This window comes from Mesoplodon mirus (genome assembly GCF_964341445.2).
Source record: "Mesoplodon mirus genome assembly, chromosome: 14".
Taxonomy (NCBI): Eukaryota; Metazoa; Chordata; class Mammalia; order Artiodactyla; family Ziphiidae; genus Mesoplodon; species Mesoplodon mirus.
The window spans coordinates 35,708,896-35,734,543 of NC_138990.1; the positions used below are offsets into that span (position 1 = coordinate 35,708,896).

General features: G+C 37.4%; 1 protein-coding gene across 2 annotated transcripts in view; it reads right to left on the reverse strand.

Moving 5' to 3' along the window:
- Nucleotides 1–25,648, reverse strand: part of NBAS (NBAS subunit of NRZ tethering complex) — a 340,305-nt gene that overhangs the window by 200,280 nt on the left and 114,377 nt on the right. For both annotated transcript variants that reach the window (XM_082642209.1, XM_082642208.1), the window contains 2 exons: nt 13,439–13,522; nt 5,651–5,804 (listed from right to left, as the gene is read on the reverse strand). In XM_082642209.1, the coding sequence (XP_082498335.1) occupies nt 5,651–5,804; nt 13,439–13,522 (238 nt within the window). The remainder of the gene's footprint in view (nt 1–5,650; nt 5,805–13,438; nt 13,523–25,648) is intronic.

The following is a 25,648-nucleotide window of genomic DNA, read 5'->3' on the forward strand; positions in this document are numbered from 1 at the left end:
GAAGTGGAGTGAGGGTGCCTGGGATCTCAAAGAAGAGGGCAAGTAGCCCAACCTGAGAGTCACGAAGTCTCCCAGAGGGGAGAACACTTAAAATGGGTTTTAAAGAATCAGCGGATATTAGTAAGTAAAGAAAGAAGAAGCGCAGGAGAACAGCATGGAAGGCAGAGATGCATGAATGTTGTGGAAGTACGATTAGTTCCATAAACTGAAAAGAAGGTATCAAGTGAAGCAATGAAAAACAAGGCTAGAGTAGCAGAGAAGGGCCAGATAAAAAAGAACATCATTTGCTGAGCTAAGGAATTTGCAGTTTACCCCGAAATGCAAATCTAAAGGATTTTCGGCTGAGGCATGTCATAAATAGACTTACACTTTGGAAAGAATACTCAGTAAGTATTTACTGAATGAATGACAAATGAAATATGAATGAACTGGAAATGGACTGGACTGAAAGTAAGCAGACTCGTTAGGAGAACTGCAATTACTAATATCAGAAGACTCTCTACTAGTGACAAGAATAGCCCCCTGGGGGGACAGCAACATTGAAGGGACAAGCCAAAGACCCTGAGCCACACTGCGGAGAGGAACATGGACAACTAAGACAAAGACAATGAAGAAAGCGAAAGGACAGCACAGAAGCCTAAGGAGAAGAGATTGCAGGGAAAAGGAAGCAGTAGTGTCAAAGGACAATGCTGTTAAACACCAAATGAAGGGGATCGGACATTAAAAGGCGAGCAGGGAGCCTTACTGATGGGGTTTCCGTGGAGTGGCAGGAGAAGCCAGACACCCGGGAAATGAGGAGTACAAACACTGGGGAAGTGACTGCAAAGGGCAGAGTGGCCACCTCTGAGCTGAGCTGCGATGGAAGGCAGATAAAACGGAAGCTGGGAGAAAATGGCTCTAATTTATACATATATAAATAGGAGTGATTTGAACTTTTTATGTCCAAAAAAAGGCAGGGGGGTAATGGACCAGCGGTTGAAGATACAGGAGAGAAAAAACTGCTAGAACAATCCTGAGCAGGGGGGGTGTGGAATCCAGGGTACGGGTAAAGAAAGAAGTTCAGGAGAATGCAAGAGAGACCTCTTCCTGTGGGAAAACTGGAAAGAGCAGGGCAAATGGAAGTGATTTCTCAACTTTTCACCATGAAATACAAAGCGAAATCACTGCTGAGAACGATGAAGGAAGCGCTGGTGCGAGGAAAGGAGGAAACGGGGAGAGGAAACAGTCACGCAGCGCAAAGAAAAAATGCCAAGCGATATCACAGATCCACCCAAAGCCCTTCCAGGACTCAGGGATTCACAGGTGAAGAGGTGAAAAAGGAAGAACCGCATGTTCAATTGAAAAGAGTGGCGCAGGGCTTCCCTTCCCTGGTGGCACAGTGGTTGAGAGTCCGCCTGCTGCCGCAGGGGACACGGGTTCGTGCCCCGGTCCGGGAAGATCCCACATGCCGCGGAGCAGCTGAGCCCGTGAGCCATGGCCGCTGAGCCTGCGCGTCCGGAGCCTGTGCTCCGCAACGGGAGAGGCCACAACAGCGAGAGGCCCGCCTACCGAAAGAAAAAAAAAAAAAAAAAAGAAGAGTGGCGCAAATAAAAATAGGGGGGAAAACTATAGGTAGATAAGGCATGAGGCAGAAGGGAAGGGATCCGGCAATACCTCAACAAAAGGACAATTAATGTCGGAAAAGCCACATCTACCTGTATACCAAATTCTTAAAAACTCAGAAAATCTCAGAAAGTATGGAGAAACTTGATATGTAAAACACAACTTTGTGCAATAGTCTGAACACGTAGTACATTAGCAATTTGTAACACACTCAACCAATTTTGCGATCCAGATCTGTGTTTCTAATATCAACTTTGACGTTGTTGCTTTCCAAGATAATCACTGAAGTAAAAATGTTTGAAAATCAAATTACTGACACCTTAAAGTAGGTTCTGTTACAACTTACAGAATTATACCACATACCCCAAGCCCCCAATAGATAAATTTCACCACTATATGTATACATTTTCCTAAACCAACAAACAAGATTTCCAAAAGCCATTTATAGGCGCTAAGGAAGAAGTAGTACTACATCAGTTTAACCTGTAAAAATGAAAAAGATAAAACTATGTCAGATACCACTTTGATTATAGCATAAGCCACATGAAACGTCAATACATAAAATGAAGCTAAAGAACAATACCCCTATTATGAGTGTTTTTAAATAAATCAAAGAGATGAAAGAGTATACAGCCAACGAAATAAAGCACCCCCAAATCACTTTCCTTTCTTTATAATTGTTCATTTTTTTAACTTCTTATTTTATATTGGGGTACAGCCAATTAACAACTTTGTGATAGTTTCAGGTGCACAGCAAATCTTTATAATTATTCTTGATTACTAAAACAGAAATCAAGATGTCTAGGAATTATAATTAGACTTAAAAAAATCATATTTCAGAAAGTGCTAACTTTGTTTTTGTTTTTAACAGACTTTCTTTTTTAGAGCAGTTTTAGGTTGACAGCAAAACTGAGCAGAAAGTACAGAGATTCCCCACATCGCCGCAGTCCCCACACGTGCACAGCCTCCCCCGTTACCAACATCCCCCAGCAGGGTAGCACCTTTGTTACAATCAGTGAACCTACACTGACACACCATTATCACTCAGTGTTCACAGTTTACATTAGGGTTCACTCTTGGTGTTTACTTTCCGTGTGTTTGGACCAAAGTAGACTGACAGGTATCCCTCACTATGGTATCACAGAGTATTTTCACTGCCTTAAAAATTCTCTGTGTTCCATCTATTCATCCCTCTACCACCAACCCCTGGCAATCACTGATCTTTTTACTGTTTCCATCATTTTTCTTTTTCCAGAATGTCACATGATGGGAATCAAACAGTATATAGCCTTTTCAGACTGGTTTCGTTAACTTAGTAATATGCACTTAAGGTTCCTCCGCACCTTTTCATGGTTTGATTGCTCATTTCTTTTTTAGAGTTCAGTAATATTCCATCATGTGGATATACCACTGTTTATTTATCCATTTGCCCAGTGAAAGACATCTTGATTCATCAATTGTAACTAACAGACCACTCAAATGCAAGATGTTAATAACAGGGATAACTAGTGGGTAGGGCAGAAAGTGAGGGGAATATATGGGAACTCTGCACTTTCTACTCAATTTTTCTATAGACATTTTTCCAAAGAAGACATACAAAGGGCCAACAGGCATATGAAAAGATGTCCAATATCACTAAAAATTAGGAACATGCAAATCAAAACCACAGTGAGATATCACCTCTTGCTCATTATAATGGCTACTATCAAAAAGGCAAGTGTTATATCTAGAAGTTCAGCTAAAAACCACAAAGCGCTCAGACAAAACTGATCCAAGCAGAATCCCTTCTCTTGTTAGCCAGAGACAATAGTAAACTACATGTGTTTGTAAACTCCTGTAAATCAAATGATGCCAACGATCTTAAAAGGTGTCTGCTACACAGTATACAACCTACATTTGCCTGTACAAACTACCAAAAATGTGCCTCTTTGACTCATTTAAGAGCTTTCTTCATCAATTATTTACAGGTGAGTTTCTCCTGAATCAGCGAAGTAATAAATAGTGCCTTTGCTTAACGTGACCGATATGAACTGGTCATTTCCAGATGTGTGATACTGGTCTAAGACTACAGTTCTCAATGGGAGCAGAACTGTCCACCAGGAGGCGCTCCGAAAATCTGAGGAAGCATTTCTGTCTTTCCCAAGTATTAGTGGAACTTACATTCAAGGGTGGAAGCCAGGGATGACAGACATTCCACAGTGTGCAGGGCAGTCCCACACAACCACCTTGTCCTAATCCCTGCCTACCTACAAATACCCTGAAAAAAATATTTACCATGAGTTGTTCACATCCCAGACAGCAATTTGTAGTGTTTAATTCAATACACCTCAATCTGTCTGCAATGCCAGCTATCTTGTTCAAAGTGATTTCTCACTGACTTTAGTCACTTTTTTAGTGTACTCATGACCACGTGTTTACATATTTTATTTATCCCATATATCACAGTTAAGTCATTATATTAATTTTTTGGAAATTATTTCTGTAAATAAGGTATGCCCATGATTTTCACATCAGGATAATAAGGAAGTATTACAAAATATTTGCTACAGAAAAAATACAATGGGCCTGAGAATTGAGATCCACTTTTTTGGATTAATTTATCTGGTTTTCAGTCATTAAGATTTGTATAATTGTCCATTTTTATATGGACTCTATAAGAAAAACTATGCAGAGACCTGTATTTTGTCTGGCTCTGCTGTGTGTCCCTGAGCAAGCTGTTCACTTTCTTTTCTGTGGACCTTAGTTTGTCTATCTATAACATAGAGAATTAGACTGGATCCCCTCCAGAGATTCTTTTCATTCTGGTATCTTAGAATTCTAAACATTTTCAAATGCCCTTAGCCATCTTCAAAAACCTGAAAAGTCAATTATAAATATTCTTGGCCATCCTCTAAAAAGTTTGATCTATAATATTCCCATCAGCTCCAGCAAATAATTTGTCAATTCTATGAATACTAAAAATAGAAATTAGATTAAGCAGAAATTCAAGAAGGCTATCAAATGCAGACACAGGGCTGTGCCAGTTACACTAAGCAGAAATTTAAACAAGGGGGTTTATTCCTTCCTGCAATACAGCTGTTCATCAGACCTTCTGAAATCACCCTTCCTGACAAATGAGAAACTGATTGTAGGACAGGAAGCCCAAAGCCAAAACTGCAAGTAGAATGAAAAAGACACCCACTGGCCGGACCCTGAATGAGATTTCAGACGAGATAGGGCGTGTTCAGGGTGGTATAGCCATAGACCTGAATGAGATTTCAAAGGCCATTCTGCCATTCTTTGCTCCCAATTGCCGACTTCTCTTCTCTAGGATGAAGACAACTTTTGCTTACATTTGCAGAGAACTCAATTGGAAGAATTTTTAATGTTCTCTCCTGTATATTTCATTTGTTATCACTGACTCCAGTGTAAGAACTCACCCCCTGAAAAAACCAAGGTACAGAAAAGGTAGGTACCAGGTCCAGAGTCACCAGGTCTATTAGCAGAAGAGTCCAGATTCCTATGTAGATCTCCTAAGCTACAGTACAACCCTCACCTCTCTCTTCTACAACCCCCTCTGATGAAGCTGTTACACATCTCAGTAAAGGCACATGGGAACTGAGGGAAATTAGCCTTGGACTTCAGGAAAGCATTAGAAACAGACCCTCAAACAGGGTTCCTGGAAAGCAAAATAACAATCCATTGTGTTCATGCCATGTAACAGGGGACTAATCAAGCATTTCTATGTAGATACAATCTTTCGACTTAAAATGGTATTAAGCCTATTAAGCATGTATATAAAATCTGGATCAGTACGTACATATTTTGCAGCTTACATTTTAAAGAAAGGTTTTGAACAGCTTTTGTTATATGTATTTGCTCTTTAGGAATCGAAAAAAAAAACAAAACACAAAAGCTTCTGAAGCAAAGAATAAATGAATGAAAGTAATAAAAAATTTTCATTTCATCCCTTGCAAACTATTAATATATACAGGATCTCTGGCACTGCTGTCAGCAGCCAAAACATGCACTGAATGCTAAGGATCTCACACAGCACTGCCGGCCTCACCTGCAGAGCATAATGCTCTATTTCCTCCGCTCTGCTCTGATACCAGTCCATAACCTTCTCTACTGCAAGCTGGGATGTCCTGTACCTCAGCAACTCAGGCTGTGCAGCGTACAAGAACTCACTTTCATCTGGGAGACTCGGCTCAATCACCATTCTGCAAAGCACAAAAAGAACAATTAATAACTGATTGAAATGCTAGGGGAAATTATAATTTTGTGAAAGACAGAGAGGGAGACAGAGACAGAGATGTGGAGAGAGCAGTTACTGAGACTGGCAGTATGTATGTACGTATGCATGGGTGGGTGTGTTTGTGTGTGTTTTCCTATATGTACCTGCCCACTTACAAGATAAATGGGAAATTTGGGGGATGCTTAATTTAGTTTCCTATTAGTTTTCCCAATTAAAAAAATCAGAATAGACAATAAATCAAAAAAACTATGCCACAAATCAATCAAATAAGTATTAAATAAAATCAGAATCACCCAGGGTACCTTTAAAATGCACATGGCTGGGTAACTGCCACAGGTCTACTAAGTCACAATGACCTGTGATGCCAGCCAGGCCTAGTTTAGTAAAAACACCCCCAGGTGATTCTGATCCAAATATAAATTAAGAAGTCTTGTTTTCCATATTCATAAAAATAAGAGGAAATATGCCATATTTTTGTTGATAATATAACTTCAGTAGGTATCAGCAACATAGTAATGCACTGAAATTTGCAAAATAAGGAACTACTCTATACTACATGCCATCAAGAGTGAAAAAGAAACGACATCAAGAGGAAGATACCCGGGCAAAACATCACAGGGATCACAAATTATGAGGAGTTTTTATGAGGACGATCCTGGCCAATTGGCTTCAATGGTTAAGAACCAAAAAAAAAAAAAAAAAAAAAATTAACTTAATGTAAGATATTTCAGATAGAAATAGGGGGAAAGGCCGTGTTCCCTTAGGGATATTCATTCATCTAAAGTAAGTCAGTAAATGACAAGTGGTATAATTATTCCTATTATAAGGCAATGGGCTTCAGAGTCAGAACTGAGGTGCGATTCCATCACTGAAAGCTGTGAAACCTTGCATAAATTAGTTAAAACTCATCTAAGACTCATTTTAGTCATATCAAAAATGGGAATAATACCATGCAAGAATATTCAAAATAATATAAAGTACACAGAGGATGCTGTCTGGCCCGGAGCAGGTGTTTAATTTTTACTTACAGGTATAATTTTCATTGGAATTACTAGCAGTTATAATATATGACCAGACCCAAAGCTGACAATATTTGGGTGTTTAATCAACATGACTTGGACAACCTACTGTGCTTACAGTTGGTAGTCCTTTATTTAACTACTCACAACCGTCACTAACATTCTGACCAGTGATTCTTCCCCATCACTGCCACATAAAAGTCACATCCCTTCCCCTGAAATCTTCCCATTTCAGGGAAAAAATACCCATAAGCAACTTTGAGTTCCTTTGATACTTTTTTCGGTCCTTATCTATTTCCCTCTCAGCACTATTTCACAGAATATAACCATTTTCTCCTTCTAGAAACATGCCTGTCTTTCGTTCCAGCGTGTCATACTGTCGTGCCATACTGTCAAGCTATACATGTCCCATCTTTCTGGCTGCTCCTTTGCTAGAATATCCTCCTCCAGCTGACCGTTAAATACTAGCTCTTCCAAATTCTCCAGCTCTCCTGTCTTCTCACTACACTCTCTCTAGGTCTCCCCTTCAATGCTACAATATAAATTGACCACCATATTTTTACGCCTAACCCAGACTTCACCTGAAAGCTCCAAAATCGTCCTTCTATATGCTCTTAGATGTTTCTCAGGCATTTCAAATGCAACAACATCAAAACTGCATTCATGATATCTCGAGGTAATACAGTCTTTTATAAAACAGAAACATGATTATATCATCCCCATGCCTCTTTTATAGCTTGTCATCTGCCTTAAAATATTCTAGCCTCACCTTGATTCCAGTGTCACTTTTGTCCTGTATACTTCAACAATCCAGGTCTTATTTTCAGTCCTTAAAGGGACCTCACCTTGAGCCTTTCAAATGCTCTTCCCTCTGCTTAGAACCCTCCCTCCCCTCATTTGCCAAACTCACCCTCTGCTAAGCTAAATCCTATTCATTCTTCAAGTCTCAGATTTCATACCACTTCCCAGAGAAAACCTCCTTGACCTCCATCAAGTTTAGGTCTCCCTATTATGTGCTCCCAGTGGCCCCTGCACTTCTCTTTCAAAACATGCATCACATTAGTAATTTAGAGCAGCAGCATCTTTCCTGCTAGATTATATACTTCATGAATACAGAGACTGCATGTTTTTCTTCCTTCAGTATTCTTGAATCTAGCAGAGGACAGAATTAATTACAGTAGACCCTTGAACAACATGGGTTTGAACAGTGTGGGTTCACTCACATACAGGTTTTTTTAAGAGTAAATACCATAGTACTACGCCATCTGTGGGTGGCTGAATCCACGGATGGGGAACCACGACTATGGAGGGAGGGCCGATGATAAATTATAGGCAAAGCTTTGAGTTCACAGAGGGTCGGCACCCCTAACCCCTGCGTTGTTCAAGGGTCAACTGTAAATGAAAAAGCCACGAGATATCCTATAACCACCCTTGTAGATACAGAGAACAGACTGGTGGTTGCCAGACATAGGGGTACAGGGTGGGAGTAATCCTCGGGGGAGGTGGGGGAGGCAATAAAATGAATGGATTAAAAAAAGAAATGTCCTGGGAAAGTTTGTCATCTTCAAAAGCATCTTTTCTTCTGTCAAACGTTTCCTAGCTTTTCATTTTTATAGTTTTAGGAGTTCCAGCATAGCAAGTTTTGCTTACAACTTAGCTTGCTGTGCTTGGTCTGAGAAGAAATGCCCTTATTCCTCTCATCTCCTTGTTAGAATCATAAAAAGGCACAGGCTAAGGAGAACTGGGAAGCATCAGGTGAAAGGAACAGGGCTACTCTGTCCAAAGCACCATCTTAAACTGAGAGAACTGTGGGCCACAGCATCACACACCTACCCTCCACCATATCCACTGGCATCAACCTCCCACTTTTTCAAACTTATATCCATCTTCTATCTCTCATTACAACTGGTAATTGTGGACTTCTAGTTAAATAGGGCTGATACATACCATGCATTAAGCTCCACTTTTTCCTGAAACTCTATTGAAATGACAATAGAAGATTTTTAAAGGGGAGAGGGGGTCACATAAACACTCAAGGAGGAACGGAGTATATGGAGTAAAAAGAAACAACCATTATCTTCCACTGAAGCAAGTCCATAGATAATGGCCAGAACTAAAAAATTCAAGAGGTAGCTATACAATTACGTTACTCAGAGATTGGAATAAATATCAGAACAATCCTTTAAAAGAAGTGAAAGTGGGCTTCCCTGGTGGCGCAGTGGTTGAGAGCCTGCCTGCCGATGCAGGGGACACAGGTTCATGCCCCGGTCTGGGAAGATCCCACATGCCGCGGAGGGGCTGGGCCTGTGAGCCATGGCCACTGAGCCTGCGCATCCGGAGCCTGTGCTCCTCAGTGGGAGAGGCCACAACAGTGAGAGGCCCACGTACCACAAAAAAAAAAAAAAAAGAAAAAAAATTAAAAATAAATAAATAAATAAAAAGTGAAAGTAGTTACTCCTGGAGAGCAGGATACAAGGAAGGGGAACAAAGGAGTATGGGTTTTGGTTGTTGCTTTTTTTTTTTTCAAACAAGATTTGCAGAAAATATTAAATCTTTATTTGAAACTATATACAACTTTAATAAAAAATTGCAAAAAATAATTTTTTAAAAGCAAATAATAGCAAAAACACAGCAGGACATTCAACTGCTATTACAATAAAAGCCATTGGAGAGAAAAAGGTAACTAAGAGTTACATATTCTATTAACTCAGATATCAAAAGTGAAAGATACAAAATGAAGGGAAACTGCCAACGCTAGTGCTAACATGAAGAAAGCTTCCAAATTTCACTTGCAGGAAAGCTTCCAAACTCATTCTATGAGGCCACCATCATCCTGATACAAAAACCAGACAAAGATACCACTAAAAAAAAAATTACAGGCCAATAACACTGATGAACATAGACACAAAAATCCTCAACAAAATACTAGCAATTCAAATCCAACAATACATTAAAAGGATCATACACCATGATCAAGTGGGATTTATCCCAGGGATGCAAAGATTTTTCAATATCTGCAAATCAATCAGCCTAATACACCACATCAACAAACTGAAGAATAAAAACCATATGATTGGGCTTCCCTGGTGGTGCAGTGGTTGAAAGTCCACCTGCCGATGCAGGAGACACGGGTTCGTGCCCCAGTCCGGGAAGATCCCACATGCCGCAGAGCGGCTGGGCCCATGAGCCATGGCCACTGAGCCTGCGCATCCAGAGCCTGTGCTCCGCAACGGGAGAGGCCACAACAGTGAGAGGCCAGCATATCGCAAAAAACAAACAAACAAACAAAAAAAAAAACATATGATCATCTCAATAGATGCAGAAAAGATTTTTGACAAAATTCAACAACCATTTATAATAAAAAACTCTCCATAAAGTGGGCACAGAGGGAACCTACCTCAACATAATAAAGGCCATGTATGACAAACCTACAGCAAACATCATTCTCAATGGTGAAAAGCTGAAAGCATTTCCTCTAAGATCAGGAACAAGACAAGGATGCCCACTCTCACGACTTTTATTCAACATAGTTTTGGAAGTCCTAGCTATGGCAATGAGAGGAAAAAAGAAATAATAGGAATACAAATTGGAAAAGAAGAAGTTAAACTGTCACTGTTTGCAGATGACATGATACTATACATAGAGAATCCCTAACTCTGCCAGAAAACTACTAGAGCTCATCAATGAATTTGGTAAAGCTGCAGGCTACAAAATTAATGCACAAAAGTCTCTTGCATTCTTATACACTAACAATGAAAAATCAGAAAGAGAAATTAAGGAAACACTCCCATTTACCGTTGCAACAAAAAGAATAAAAAACCTAGGAACAAACCTACCTAAGGAGACAGAAGACCTGTGCTCCAAAAACTATAAGACGCTAATGAAAGAAATCGAAGAAGACACAAGCAGATGGAGAGATATACCATGTTCTTGGATTGGAAGAATAAATAATGTCAAAATGACTATACTACCCAAGGCAATCTACAGATTCACTGCAATTCTTATCAAATTACCAATGGCATTTTTCACAGAACTAGAACAAAAAAATCTTTAAATTTGTATGGAGACACAAAATACTCCAAATAGCCAAAGCAATTTTGAGAAAGAAAAATGGAGCTGGAGGAATCAGGCTCCCTGACTTCTGACTATACTACAAAGCTATAGTCATCAAAATAGTATGGTACTGGCACAAAAATAGAACTGTAGATCACTGGAACAGGGTAGAAAGCCCAGAAATAAACCCAGACACCTGTGGTCAATTAATCTATGACAGAGAAGGCAAGACTATACAATGGTGGGCAGTCTCTTCAACAAATGGCACTGGGAAAACTGGACAGCTACATGTAAAAAACTGAAATTAGATCATTCTTTAACACCATACACAAAAATAAGCTCATAAGTGGATTAAAGACCTAAATATGAGACCAGACACTATAAAACTCCCAGAGGAAAACATAGGCAGAACACTCTCTGACATAAATGGTAGCAATATCTTTTCTGATCTGTCTCCCAGAGTAATGGAAATAAAAACAAAAATAAACAAATGGGACCTAATTAAACTCAAAAGCTTTTGCACAGCAAAGGAAACCATAAACAAAATGAAAAGACAACCCACAGATTGGGAGAAAATATTTGCAAATGATGTGGCTGAGGACAGATTAGTCTCCAAAATCTACAAACAGCTCATGTGGCTTAATCTCATCAAAATAAACTACCCAATCAAAAAATGGGCAGAAGATCTAAATAGACATTTTTCCAAGGAAGGCACAGAGATGGCCAAGAGGCACATGAAAAGATGTTCAACATCACTAACGAGTAGAGAAATGCAAATCAAAACTACAATGATATATCACCTCACACCAGTCTGAATGGCCATCATCAAAAAATCCACCAACAGTAAATGCTGAAGAAGGTGTGGAGAGAAGGGAACCCTCCTACACTGTGGTGAGAATGTAAATTGGTACAGCCACTATGGAGAACAGTATGGAGGTTGCTTAAAACACTAAAAATAGAGCTACCATATGACCCTGCAATCCCATTCCTGGGCATATATCTGGAGAAAAACATGGTCCAAAAGGATACATGCACCCCAGTGTTCATTGCAGGACTGTTTACAATAGCCAAGATATGGAAGTAACCTAAATGTCCATTGACAGAGGAATGGATAAAGATGTGGTACATATATACAATGGAATATTACTCAGCCATAAAAAAAGAATGAAATAATGCCACTTGCAGCAACATGGATGGACCTAGAGATAGTCATACTGAGTGAAGTAAGTCAGACAGAGAAAGAGAAATACCATATGATATCACTTATATGTGGAATCTAAAAAGAAATGATACAGGGCTTCCTTGGTGGTGCAGTGGTTCAGAGTCCGCCTGCTGATGCAGGGGACGTGGGTTCGTGCCCCGGTCCAGGAAGATCCCACATGCCGCGGAGCGGCTGGGCCCGTGAGCCATGGCCGCTCAGCCTGTGCATCTGGAGCCTGTGCTCCGCTCCGCAACGGGAGGGGCCACAACAGTGAGAGGCCCGCGTACCTCAAAAAAAAAAACAAAAAAAAACCCTCCATGTCCAGGAGCCCCACAGGGCCCTGCTTGGCATCATTAAAAAGAAATGATACAAATGAACATATTTACATAACAGAAACAGACTCACAGACTTAGAGAATGAACTTATGGTATGGGGATGAGGAAGGGTGGAGGAAGGGATAGTTAAGGAGTTTGGGATTGACATGTACACACTGCTATATTTAAAAAGGATAACCAACAAGGACCTACTGTATAGCATAGGGAACTCTGCTCATTGTTATGTGGCAGCCTGGCTGGGAGGGGAGTCTGGGGAGAATGGATACATGTATATGTATGGCTGAGTTGCTGTGCTGTGCACCTGAAACTATCACAACATTGTTAATCAGCTCTACTCCAATATAAAATAAAAAGTTAAAAAAACTTTTTCACTTGCAATGATCCTACTACTGGTTAGGGCTTGTATTTAACATTTATCAGACACATGGTTCATACACACAGTTTTTAAAAAATCCAAAGGCATAAGATGATTCACATCAAATGTAAAACGAGCAGGGAGTATTCACCTGACTTTGAGGAGTGCAGGATAAAGGGATTCCAATGCTGCTCATCAGGAATTTCAGCCCCACACCTCATCTCCCACCCCCTTCTGTGGGACCTGATGCCTCCATGTTCTGAGGCTTTCCAAGGCTAAGTCTTATAAAAGTGAAAATTAAAACTGAATCAAGAACAAGATTGCACACATATCATAAAAACAACTACGAAAAATATACCTGTATATGTCGAAGAGTAAAAAGGAATACCCCAAAATGAAAAGAGTTGCTCTACAAGGACCACTTGTAGAATAATTCCTTTGGAGCATTTAACATTTTTCCATTAAAAGAATTTTTAACATACCTTGAGTAAAGTCAAGTTTTTAAAGAAACTTCACTCAAACTCTCAAGCAGGGCCACCACCAAATAAATGACCATCCACCAACATCACCTGCACAGGGCCTTCTATTCATCCAACCCACAAAAAATGAAGAGATTTCACGCTGGCTCTTTCTTACCTGCACTCCAACTCCTCACACCAATCTTTATCTCGGTGTTGATGTTCATGCCAAGGAATGATCATCAAGGAGTCACCGTCATAACTTAAAATTTAAAAAAAAAAAAAAAGCATAAGTATCTAAAACACACATTACCTCAATGACTGGCAACACAAGGAACATGATGCAAAAGTATCCCTATAACCTTAAACCTACAAGATTCCTGTTTATGGTATGATAAGTGGTACATGATACATATCATATACAATATGTAAATAAAAAATACCAAATTGCTGATTTCTCTTTGATCATAAAATGGTTCAAAAGAAAAGAAAAATTCAAAACAAAAAATTTGGCAAAAAACTAAAGGATGGTATGGGTATGTTTTCATTCACACATTCTAAAATACTTATCAAAAGTCCATATTTTATGTTCTTAATGCTAACATAAATGGTCCCTTGCCCTCAAAAAGCTTATAATCTAACTTGCTGTGATCACAGACATGTTCTCTAACTGTGCTATCCAATACAGTAACCACTAAGCTACATGTACCTGTATTAACCACTTGAAATGTGACACGGATACGAAGAAAGAAACCTTTAATATTATTTCATTTTAATTAGTTTTATTTAAAATTTAAATAGCCACATGTGGCTGGTGGCTCCTATATTGGACAGCCTCGACCTAGAGGACAGGTAATAGCCAGAGTGAAGAAATAATTCTGCAGGTAAAAAAATATCACTAACAAATGACAGAAGGAGAGTCTAAGAGGAAAAGAGAAGTCCTCATTGGATGGAATTAAGAATAAATTATAAAGGAAGAGTGAGGTAAAGACAGTAGAGTAACACAGCAGAGCAATGCGCTACACAGCAGGAGACAAGGGAAACATAAATGCATCCACCTGTTAACCATCTACACAGTCTTTCGCACATGACTTTCTAAAGTGAAGCACTTCAAACATTACCTCTAAAGTAGCTTTTAGCCTAATATTCCATAAATCCATGAAAACAATGGAAACATCCTGAATTAAGAATGAAGACAAAAATTCTAACAACAAATTTTCAATTGCCTTGCTTTTACAGTTCAGTAAAACATCTTATCTCATATTTGAGGATCAACAGTAGCACTTCCTAAAATTTATCATAGCCCCAGAGAAAGGACTGCACTTTTGTACATTATGAGGTTATGCTTTGCAATTTCTTATCTTACTAAGTTATGAAACATGCCTTGCACAAAAAATACTTCATACGCGTTTGGAAATTCTGTAAGTAAAGAGATTAGTCTTCACGTAAAAGGGAACAGGAGACCACCGGGGTGGGGGGGCGCGTTACAAGGAAAAGAGAAGCTAAAAAGATCTGGAAACGAGCAGGGCTAACTCATCTACCAACAGCATCCGCTTTAGAGTCATTATCATTGGTGCAAAGTATCCGAATTCAAAGCTCCCCATGCGATATTCACAATAAGATGTATTACATCATATTTTTAAAACACAGCATTTTACCTGCTTTTTAGCTAGCATGGAATGTCCTAGCAAACTATGTACCAGAGATACATTTTTGAAGGCCTGTGAGTTCACGAGTGAACTGTAGAGTCATGCAGACGATTACAGTGCAGTGTGGGTGCCACTGTCACACTACTTCATTTGTCACCAAGTAAAAACTATTTTATTTTCTTCCACATCAGTAACCCGTATGTTACCACAGATCACTGAAAACTAGAAAAGATAACATTTGGATACAATGGTGATAATAATGCTCACTCTTCCAACATGAAAATAAATTGTACCAATGGACGGAGGAACAAGGAAAAAAAATAACATACCAAACTCTTCCTGCCTTTTCTAATTAAAGCAGACACGGTTCCACAAGCTACAGAAAATGTTTTCCAAAAAATTAAGAAAAATGTTATCACACGTTGAGATTTGTATCTCCTATACCAAGTACATATTAGATACAAGGATTATTACTAAAATGATTAGTAATGGTGTGAGTCTCTCAGCAAAATAACATTTATTTGGTATTTGAAGACTAGAAAACTGTAAAACTTTGTCAAGCTTCAGTAAACAGAAATGGGTAAGAAAACATGCCTATTTTTATCAAGACACACATTAAAGACAAGTTCTGCTCGAGGCTCACTCCAAAAAGTAGGCCTAATAGAGTCCCAAGTTAATGATGCATTTTTGCTGCATTTTCAAGGCACAGCACAACTAAACGTTTCAATATGTTTCTAAATGTGCAGATCACCACTGATTTAATGATAAGAATACTAGTAGTAATATAAAAGGAACGATCAGCAATAGCATAATCTTTAATATTTATTGATCTCTCACTACGGACCAGACAGGATGAAATGCTTGTAATATATAATACCTAATTTAGCCCTACCTAATGCAGGTGATATCATCTTCCTCGTATTATAATGAGAACACTGAGGCCCGGGTTAACTTGCCCCTCCTCATAAAGTCAATAAATGACAGAGCCAAGGATTCAAACACAGCTCAACAGTTAGAATCCGAAGCTTACCCTTCTGGCTAGTAGACGGCCACCAGGTTAGACAGAGGTACCAGTTAGATTGTGCACAGCAGGTAGAGGGCAATATGAACCTTCCCAAATCTTAATTAAGACGACCCAATAAGGAGCTTTCACATGCATATCTGAAGGACACATTTAAACTGAGATATAAAACCAATCTCGACACCATTAGATCACTAGTACTAGTCTCATGAAACTAAATTCTACCAAATATGGCTTCATCATCAAAACTTACATAAGAAATTAATTAATTAATTAAAATAAAATAAACCTTTCTGCTCTTTTCTTCCAGGATGCTTCTACAAAGCAAATTATTTTCAAACAAATTTTAGGAGTTTAAAATGCTTGCTATAAAAACACCATAAGTTCTTCATCATGAATCAAATGATACTGTTTAAGAAACAGACAGGACCTCTTCCCCAGAAAGAATATAAATTTCTTTTCTTCTTTTTTAACATCTTTATTGGAGTATAATTGCTTTACAATGGTGTGTTAGTTTCTGCTTTATAACAAAGTGAATCAGCTATTCATATACATATATCCCCATATCTCCTCCCTCTTGCGTCTCCCTCCCACCCTCCCTATCCCACCCCTCTAGGTGGTCACAAAGCACTGAGCTGATCTCCCTGTGCTATGCGGCTGCTTCCCACTAGCTAGCTGTTTCACATTTGGTAGTGTATATATGTCCATGCCACTCTCTCACTTTGTCCCAGCTTACCCTTCCCCCTCCCCATATCCTCAAGTCCATTCTCTAGTAGGTCTGCGTCTTTATTCCCATCCTGCCCCTAGGTTCTTCATGACCTTTTTTTTTTTTTTTTAGATTCCCATCCTGCCCCTAGGTTCTTCATGACCTTTTTTTTTTTCTTTTTTTAGATTCCATATATATGTGTTAGCATACGGTATTTGTTTTTTCTCTTTCTGACAGACTCTAGGTCCATCCACCTCACTACAAATAACTCAATTTTGTTTCTTTTTATGGCTGAGTAATATTCCATTGTATATATGTGCCACATCTTCTTTATCCATTCATCTGTCGATGGACACTTAGGTTGCTTCCATGTCCTGGCTATTGTAAATAGAGCTGCAGTGAACATTGTGGTACATGATTCCTTTTGAATTATGGTTTACTCAGGGTATATGCCCAGTAGTGGGATTGCTGGATCGTATGGTAGTTCTGTTTTTAGTTTTTAAGGAACCTCCATACTGTCCTCCATAGTGGCTGTATCAATTTACATTCCCACCAACAGTGCCAGAGGGTTCCCTTTTCTCCACACCCTCTCCAGCATTTATTGTTTGTAGATTTTTTAATGATGGCCATTCTGACTGGTGTGAGGTGATATCCCATTGCCATTTTGATTTGCATTTCTCTAATGATTAATGATGTTGAGCATTCTTTCATGAGTTTCTTAAGGGCAGAATTTTTGTCTATTGCCATATCCTCCATCCTAAAATAGTGCCTGACATTTAGCAGACTCTAAAATAATGTGTCAACTGAATTAATTAATTGACAGCACAACAAAGATTTTTTTCGAGTGATCTCACGAGTATCACAAAAATTCAAAATTGGAATAGAGCAATAAAAGGACTTACAGATACATCAAGGAGGTATATTTATATGGAATCTGTAGATCTGACAGTGAGAACAAGAATATTTCCCTGATATAGATTCTTATCCTGATGAAAGGGCAAGCTATACTGGTGATGGTATACAGCTACAATCTAGATTATTTAACATGTCATGTTACACTTATGGGGGAAAAGTGATTTCAGAATACATATTTTCCAAAATCTGACCATTTTTTACACTTCAAAATAATTGATTAGTTCTATAATTACCATCTTTAATATGCCCATATTTTAGTTACTTATTCTTTCATAAGGTAAACAGAATGATAGAATGCTTAATAAAATTCAGAGGAAAACACTTTCATTAATTCTGTTCCCAACAAAAATATTAGCCATGTAAATTAATCACTAAGTGAATTAGGTGAAAATGTGGTTAAAAAAACCTAGAAAACACAACTGTTCCTTCTAAAGAACTGTAGAAAGTTTGGTTAGTTGCAAAACTTACACTTTGAATCTAAAGTTCTATAAACACAAAATAACATTTACATACACTTTATTTCACCTTTTTATTCTCTTGTTTCCATTTTGCTAGGGAAGACTTAGAATTTAAATGCATCATCCCCACTAAAAAAAACCAAGTACCTGGTAAACTTAAATTATCTCTTTACAAAATAATGGCTGCTTTTGCTTAATTTTAGGCTTCTTTATATTACAGCCCTGCTCATTGTTTTATGGCAAACAATAAGCTTTGCCAGTTTCATCTGAAGGTTACATTTATCTGTCAGCAGAAAAGGAATGACTATAACAAGTTCTATTATGTTCAACTATTCTCTCACCAATTATTTCTGACACTAAATATAAATGTTTTATTTCAAAGAAATTTTATCAGGAATAAACTTACAAAAAGTTCTTTTATTCGTGTTCTATGCCTTGGAAACAAAAGGCTAAACAGACAGTGTATTACTACTAATTGCCACCTTTCATGCACTGGTTTTAAGATGTGAAGTTATATTTATTTCTATTATTTAGCATAGAAGAAAATGTTCTGGAAAAGAAAGGACAAAAAATAATAATAATTTGGGCCTACATGTATAACTACATGTGATTACCATCACTGAATAAGTCAAACTTGATCAGAAACTCAAGGGGGAACCAATTAAAAAGCTAGTTATCACTCAGAACACCAAGTTTGAAAGAAAAAATTTAAAGACATCAGAGTTCTCCTCCAGATCAATGGGATTCAATTTCATTAATAAGTGACTTAGAAAATACAGAATTGGCTAATAAGATATCCTGAAACTTACCAGTATTCTCAGATGTTAGCAATGTGTAAAAGAGAAACAAGAGTAAAAAAAAAAAAAAAAAAAAAAAAAAACCCACCACACTAAGATTTGACTTCTCCTCCACCACTAATTTAATCTCTGGGACCCAGCTGCCTCAACTATTTAGTAAATACTGTAATATTATGTGCCCAAAATGAAGATGGGACTAGAGCAATGTTTTCTTGAATTCTAATCCAGAATAATTAGAGCATGCTCTCAGAAGTCTAACCTCTGTGTTAGAACTGTGATTCCACCCTGCAGAACCACATAATCTTGCCCAAGTTATCCAATATGCCTGTGCTTCAATTTCCTCATTAGTGAAATAGGGATAAGAATCTAAATTTGGGAAGGATCAAATTAGAACATATAAAGCCTTCAGAATCGTACCTTGTATACAGTAAAAGTTCATCCATCATGAAAACCATCAATATTATTAATGCCACCAAGAAGGTTTTTCATGTGTAGTGAAATGCAGGAAATATGTGACTGACTGTCATTTCAAGATCTACTTTATGATAGATAGTAACACCATATTAAGAATCATATCAATGATTTTATTTACAAATGCCTAACAATGGCAATAAACTCTGCTGACATCATACTGGGTATAAGGCACCTGGCCAATGCAACAAACAGTAACAAGAGAATTTGAGGAGCTGATTTATAAGGTAGTAATAAGTAACAATTTCCACAAGGCATCATCTCTCTCCCAAATGCTTACAATCAACTTTGAAAATAAATATTTAACCATGAGCAAAGGATGATTTGATTATTTCTAAGGAAAACTAGTCGTAAAATCATTAAAGTTTAAGGGAAAGGCACAAACTCCAATAGAGAACCATTGAAGAAATTTCCAGAAAAGTTAAGTTATAAATAATTGAGAAAGGATGCTATTCACATAGATGTTTAATGTCAACAAAACAAGGGACAAAGGATGAATAGAGACATCAATGATATGAAAATTGCCCCCCTATACCACTACCACTATCACCCGCCCCTTGAACAAAGGACTAATTTTGAAGAAGAGATACTGAAGGTCCTCAGAAAAATGAAGAATACCTAACCTTGCTACAAGGAAAGTCACTAGGGAAAAAAAGGCATTCTCAAACCCAGTTTCAACAGCCTATACTTAAATAAGAATAAGCTAAAATGAATAACATCTTTAAAAAAGCAAACAAAACATTTATGTAATAATTTTTATGACTGGGGAAATCAAGATGGCAGAGAAGTAAGATGCTGAGCTCACCTGCCCTACGAACTCATCAAAAACACATCTATACATCTACAGGTGGAGCAACTCTAGCTGAAAACACCCTGAAGACTAGAAAAAAGTCGCTTCTATTTACAACCAAGGCTGTAAAAAAAAGATTCACACAGAGGTGGGCAGGAAGGGAGAAGAGATCAGGTCGGAACCTGTGTCCCTAGAAGGGGACACAGAAGAGGAAGGAGATATCAGAGAGTCAGGGATCGTCCTTAGGGAATGAGGGATTTGAGATACATGTTAGATAACCCAGCCTTGTGGTCCCACACCAGGAAGACAAGTCCCCTTAACTGTATTGAAAATCAGTGGGACTTACTTACTTAGAAACTGAGATATAAAATACGACCTCAAAAGCATAAAACATGGAGAGGGGATGAAAAAACGTAGATCTTTTAGAATGTGTTTGAACTTAAATGACTGCCAGTTTGAAAAATAGTAGATATAGCTATAGGTCAACATATATGAACCCCAGGGTAACTACAAATCAAAAACCTACAACAGATACACAAAATCTAGAGAGAAAGGAACACAATTATAACACTAAAGGGAATAGACTAAAAGAAGAAAAGAACAGAGAAGACCTACAAAAACAACCAGAAAACAAGTAACAAAATGGCAGTAAGGGTATATCTATCAGTAGTCACTTTAATTGTCAATGGACCATATGTTCCAATCTAAAGATACAGAGTGAAGCAACAAAGACCTACTGTATAGGAGAGGGAACTATATTTGATACCTGGTAATAATCTATAATGGAAAAAAATCTGAAAAAGAATATACACATGTAGGTAAACAATCACTTTGCTGTACACCTGAAACTAACACAACATTGTAAATTAACTATACCTCAATTTTTTAAGTGGTTTAAAAAAAAAAGATATAGGGTGATTGGATAAAAAAAAACAAGACATACCTATATGTTGCCTGTAAGAGACTTACTTCAGAGCTAAAGATGCACACAGACTGAAAGGGAGAGAATGGAAAAAGATATTCCATGTAAATGGAAACAAAAAGAAAGCTGGTGTAGCAAACTCTTATCAGACAAAGTAGGCTTTAAAATGAAGTCTATAACAAAAAGACAAAGAAGGGCACCACATAATAATAAAAGGGTCAATCAAAGAAGAGGATATAACATGTGTAAACATATATGCACCTAAATACACAGAGCAAGTATTAACAGACATAAAGGGAGAAATTAACAATAATACAGTAACAGTAGGGGAATTTAACCCACCACTTACATCAATGAACAGATCAGCCAGACAAGAAAAAGAAATAAAAGGCATCCAAAATGGAAGGGAAGAAGTAAAATTGCCACTATTTGAAGATGACATGATACTACATATAGAAAAGCCTAAAGTCTCCACCAGAAAATCTATTAGAACTAACGAATGAATTCAGTAAAGTTGCAGGACACAAAATTAATATACAGAAATCTGTTACTCTTCTATACACTAATAATGAACTATAATAGAAAGCAAGAAAACAATTCTGTTTAAATTTCACCAAAAAGAATAAACACCTAATAATAAACTTAACCAAGGAAGTGAAAGATGTACACTCTGAAAACTATAAAACACTGAAGAAGGAAATTGAAGATGATAACAAGAAAGGAAAGGTATCCCATTTATGTATTAGAAGAATTAATACTGTTAAAATGTCCATATTATCCAAAGCCATCTACAGATTTAATGCAATTCCTATCAAAATACCCATGACATTTTTTTACAGTACTAGAACAAATAATCCTAAAATTGATATGTAACCAAAAAAGACCCTGAATAGCCAAAGCAATCTTGAGAAAAAAGAACAAAGCTGGAGGTATCTTGCTCCCTGTCTTCAGACTATACTATAAAGCTACAGTAATCAAAACAGTATGGCACTAGCACAAAAACAGACACATAGATCCACAGAACACAATAGAAAGTCCAGAAATAGGCCCACACACATATGGTCAATTAATCTTCTACAAAGGAGACAAGAATATACAATGGGAAAAAGACAGTCTCTTCAATAAGTAGTGCTGGGAAAACTGGACAGCTACATGTAAAAGACTAAAATTAGAACATTTTTCACACCATATACAAAGAAAAATGCAAAATGGATTGAAGACCTAAATGTAAGACTGGAAACCATAAAACTTTTAGAAGAAAACATAGGCAGGACACTCTTTAACATAAATCATTGGAATATTGTTTTGGATTTCTTTTGGAGAGGCAAGATAGGGGTAGAGGATTAAAAGGTACAAACTACTAAAAAGGTATAAACTACTATTAAAAGGTACATAACTACTTTATGTAATGAATAAGATATATGGATATATTGTACAGATAGGGAATTCAGCCAATATTTTACAGTAACTTTAAGTGGATTATAATCTATAAAAACACTGAATTAATATGTTGTATGCCTGAAATTAATATCATATTTTAAATCAACTATACTTTAATTTTTAAATATTTCCTTACAGATTATATTGTTTCATTTCACCATCAAAGAATCATTTGAATTAAGATATGGTCTTGCTATCTCAGTAAAAATATCATTTGAATTCTCTAAAATCCATCGTTGCATTAAACAAGAAAACAATGTTTTAAAAAATAATAATAATTTTAATTTAATAATAATTTAATAATACTTTTTCCATTCAGCATTTGGTGTTATACATATAACAAATATGTATAAATGTATATTTTTCATTTTTATTTATTTTTCTGATGATTTTCATATTTATAATGCTGTACCTATGGAAAATATGGTCTCCAAAAATTAACCTATGCACCCATGGTCAATTAATCTACAACAAAGGAGGCAGGAATTTACAATGAAGAAAGGACAGCCTCTTCAATAAATGGTCCTGGGGAAACTAGACAGCTATATGAGAAAGAATGAAATTAGGACATTATCTAACACCATATACAAGAATAAATTCAAAATTAATTAAAGACCTAAATGTAAGACCAAATACTATAAAACTCCTAGAGGAAAACATAGGCAGAACACCCTTTGACATAAATCATAGCAATTTTGGATCCATCTCCTACAGTAATGGAAATAAAAACAAAAATTTTTTAAATGGGACCTAATTAAACTCAAAAGCTTTTACACAGCAAAGGAAACCATAAACAAAACAAAAAGACAACCTACAGAATGGGAAAAAATATTTGCAAATGATGCCACTGACAGGGATTAATTTCTAAAATATACAAACAGTTCATATAGCTCAATATAAAAAAAAACCCAATCAAAAAATGGGCAGAAGATCTAAGTAGACATTTCTTCAAAGAAGACATACAGATGGCCAACAGGCACATGAAAAAATACTCAGCATCCCTAATCATTAGAGATATGCATATCAAAACAAAAATGAGGTATCACCTCACTCCAGTCAGAATGGCCACCATCAAAAAGTCTACAAATAATAAATGTTGGAGAGGGTGTTGAGAAAAAGGAACCTTCCTACACTACTGGCGGGAACGTAAATTGGTACAGCCACTATGGAGAACAGTATTCAGGGGCCTTAAAAATCTAAAAATAGGGCTTCCCTGGTGGCGCAGTAGTTGAGAGTCCGCCTGCCAATGCAGGGGACACAGGTTCGTGCCCCGGTCCGGGAAGATTCCACATGCCGCAGAGCGGCTGGGCCCGTGAGCCATGGCCGCTGAGCCTGCGCGTCCAGAGCCTGTGCTCCGCAACGGGAGAGGCCACAACAGTGAGAGGCCCGCGTACCGCAAAAAAAAAAAAAAAAAAAAAAAAAAAAAATCTAAAAATAGCTCTACCATATGATCCAGCAATCCCACTCCTGGGCATATATCTGAAGAAAACCATAAGTCAAAAAGATACACGCACCCCAATGTTCACTGCAGCACTATTTACAATAGCCAAGACAAGGATGCAACCTAAATGTTCATCAACAGATGAATGGATAAAGATGTGGTGTGTGTGTATACATACACACACACACACACACAAAATTGAATATTACTCAGCCATAAAAAAGAATGAAATAATGTGATTTGCAGCACACATTATTTGGATGGATGGACCTAGAGATTATCATACTAAGTGCAGTAAGCCAGACAAAGACAAATATCATATAGTATCACTTATATGTGGATGATAATGATACAAACAAACTTATTTACGAAACAGAAATAGACCCACAGACACAGAAAACAAACTTATGGTTACTAAAGGAGAAAGGTGGGGGAAGGATAAATTAGGAGTTTGGAATTAACATATACACACTACTACATATAAAACAGATAACCAGCAAGGACCTACTGTATAGCACAGGGAACTATACTCAATATTTTGTAATAACCTACAAGGAAAAAGAATCTGAAAAAGAATATATATATGTACGAATCACTTTGCTATACACCTGAAACTAACACAACATGGTAAATCAACTATACTTCAATTAAAAAAAAATAGGCTCAACTTAAAAGTGGTGAATTACAATTTTCATTTATAGTAATCAACCAAACTTAATATTTGAGGTTGCCAGTACTTCATTCAGTGAGGAAGAATACATATTAAATGTGATGATACTGAAAGATCTGAGGTATAAGAGTCAAATAAGAATCGATGAGGAATATCTTCACACCAGGGAGGCCCAAAACTACATGTCCACAACTATCAAAAGGGATGTATCGATAATAGGAGAGAAATCCAATCCATTTCACTCTGTGCTCTGTGTTACTTAGACTGACCCAGAACCAGCAGAGAGAATAACGGTAAGGCCCTTATTTCATGTTACTTCAAGACAACAAGACCCACAACAAAGATAAAAGTATATGACAACTGAAGTTATCAACTATAAAACTAATGAAATATACCAAAATGTTCATGAATTGTATCAACGTACATTATAAACCCTGACCCTATATAAGGTTGTACTGCTAGGAGTTTGAACAAAAGGATTAAAGAGGAAATGAAGAGTTTTTTATCTCCTTTTTATTCATATCACCAAATAAAGCAGCATAAATAATGCCCAGGCAGATCCCAAGCCACAGGAAGACTGATTTCCTCATTGTCACCCTTCAAAATCCCTGCATATTCCTACTTACAGACCTGTACTAAATGGACATTTCACACACCATCTATAAAGCTATCCAACGTTGTCCAGCCTATAGCTGACACTTATAAAATGCTTATAATGTGTGAGAACAACTATAAAGTTCTAAGCTATTACACACACACACACACACACACACAAACACAAATTCAGCAATCCTGAGAGACAGACATATCCTTTCCCATTTTACCGTGGAGGAGACAAAGACACAGAAACGTTCACTTAGTAACTCGTCCGAAGTCCAACAACTAAAATGCTGCAGCTGGGATTTGAAGCCAGGCAGACTGTTTCCAGAGCCTGTGCTCTCAGACACTATGATGTCCTACTTATCTGAATCCCACCTCTTCCAGCTCAAATTCCCACTTCTCTCAGATGTTTCTATGACCACTCCAGGCATTGCTTTCTTCCTGTTCTAAATTCTCACTACTATTAACTGCACAATTCATCTGGCATTTACTCTTACTTAACCTTATG